Below are 1,641 nucleotides of genomic sequence, written 5' to 3'. Positions count from 1 at the left end.
CTAAACGCTAAACTAAACATGAAATAATGAAGCCTAATATACTAAAACAGTGATATTGGAGGGCCAGATTCTGTCCACACCTTATTATCAAAGCATACTTTCTAGAAGAGCAGAAGAGCCCAGAATATGAACACAACAAGCTAAATTGCACTTTAAGCATTTTAGACACTTTAAACAAGTGTAACAATTATTTTCCCTCATAGTTTTTGCTGTTGCAGTGTGTACATACATTGCAATTTAAGAAAAGTAAAAATTATTTTTAATTTACCTTGAAAAAAGCTTGCGAAAAATACAGTTTTGTGAGAATCCTCCTCAAACTTCAGAATTTGGTAAAACATTTATCTGCATTTCAATCATTTCAAACCTGTCCAAATGTAGTCTTAATATTTTTTTCCCCCTGACTGAATAAGGACCAAAGCTTTACTGATGATTTTTATGAAGTTTTATTAGTGTCCGTTTACTCCAAGAAAACCAATGTAAGAGTTGAATAAAACAAAGTACAACAAATGTGCATTAAAGCCTAGTCCACAGATTCTCTCTACTGCATTATTATAACATACTCAGCAAATTTCACAAAATACTTGTTATAACTAACTGTAGTCAGCCTTTTTTGGGGGGTGCTGAACAAACTTATAAACAGTCTTTCCGTGAAAGAGTTCTGGCAAGCCGTGATGAAGCGTTAGTTCCTGTATCTTTTTGCCATTACCCCTTTAGCTGTGAATGCAGATTCAGATTCAAAATAAAAGTCCCACATGCAGAAGAGAAATATTGCGAACCTAATAAAACTTTCAACATACAAAGTATATTAAAAGCAATACAAAACAAACTAGAGATTATGTTATGTTACATCAGCCCTATCTAGAAAAGTGTCCACCAGCCAGCACTGCTACGTCCAGTGAATCCTGTGATCTCCATCAGTCCATCTGCTTACAAAATTGATGGAATTTCATCAATCTCTGACTTATAAGTCTCATTTGTGTGATGTCAAATTTACTTTGTTAATGTCTTGTATTTTTTTTTTAGACCGACCAAAAAGTGTCTTAGTGTCCATCAGTCCATCTGGAGAAATAGTGGAGGGAGATTCAGTGACTCTGAGCTGCAGCAGTGATGCAAACCCTCCTGCAGAAATCAGCTGGTTTAAAGGAGGAAGGTTTGTAGGATCTGGAAGAATCTACAGCATCTCAAACATCAGCTCTGATCACAGTGGAGAATACAAGTGCAAGTCCATCAATGAACATGGAAAGAAATACTCTGCTGCTGTGAATTTAAACGTCATGTGTGAGTTTATTAGATGGCTTTTATAATTTCAGCTCATATTAGTAATTTTTTTAATGTATTAGAGGTCTGTAATACTATGTTTATTGTTATTAGACCCTCCCAGGAGACAGTGAAGAATACAAGTGCAAGTCCAGAAATGAACATGGAGAGAAATACTCTGCTGCTGTGACTTTAAACGTCATGTGTGAGTTTATTAGATGGCTTTTATCATTTCAGCTCACATTAGTAATTTTTTAAATGTATAAGAGGTTTTTAATACTATGTTGATTGTTATTAGATCCTCCAAAGAATGTCTCAGTGTCCATAATTGGATCTGGAGAAATAGTGGAGGGAGATTCAGTGACTCTGAGCTGCAGCAGTGAT

At 35.3% G+C, this 1,641-nt stretch overlaps 1 protein-coding gene across 1 annotated transcript in view; it reads left to right on the top strand.

Moving 5' to 3' along the window:
• Window positions 1–1,641, top strand: part of LOC107575339 (B-cell receptor CD22-like) — a 10,307-nt gene that overhangs the window by 2,604 nt on the left and 6,062 nt on the right. Inside the window, exon 3 of the mRNA XM_016261733.1 lies at window positions 1,024–1,278. Within this exon, the coding sequence (XP_016117219.1) occupies window positions 1,024–1,278 (255 nt within the window). The remainder of the gene's footprint in view (window positions 1–1,023; window positions 1,279–1,641) is intronic.

This window comes from Sinocyclocheilus grahami, unplaced genomic scaffold, assembly GCF_001515645.1.
Source record: "Sinocyclocheilus grahami isolate Dianchi unplaced genomic scaffold, SAMN03320097.WGS_v1.1 scaffold2577.1, whole genome shotgun sequence".
Lineage (NCBI taxonomy): Eukaryota > Metazoa > Chordata > Actinopteri > Cypriniformes > Cyprinidae > Sinocyclocheilus > Sinocyclocheilus grahami.
Note: the sequence above shows the minus strand (reverse complement) of the source record. Positions and strands in the feature narration are given on the sequence as shown.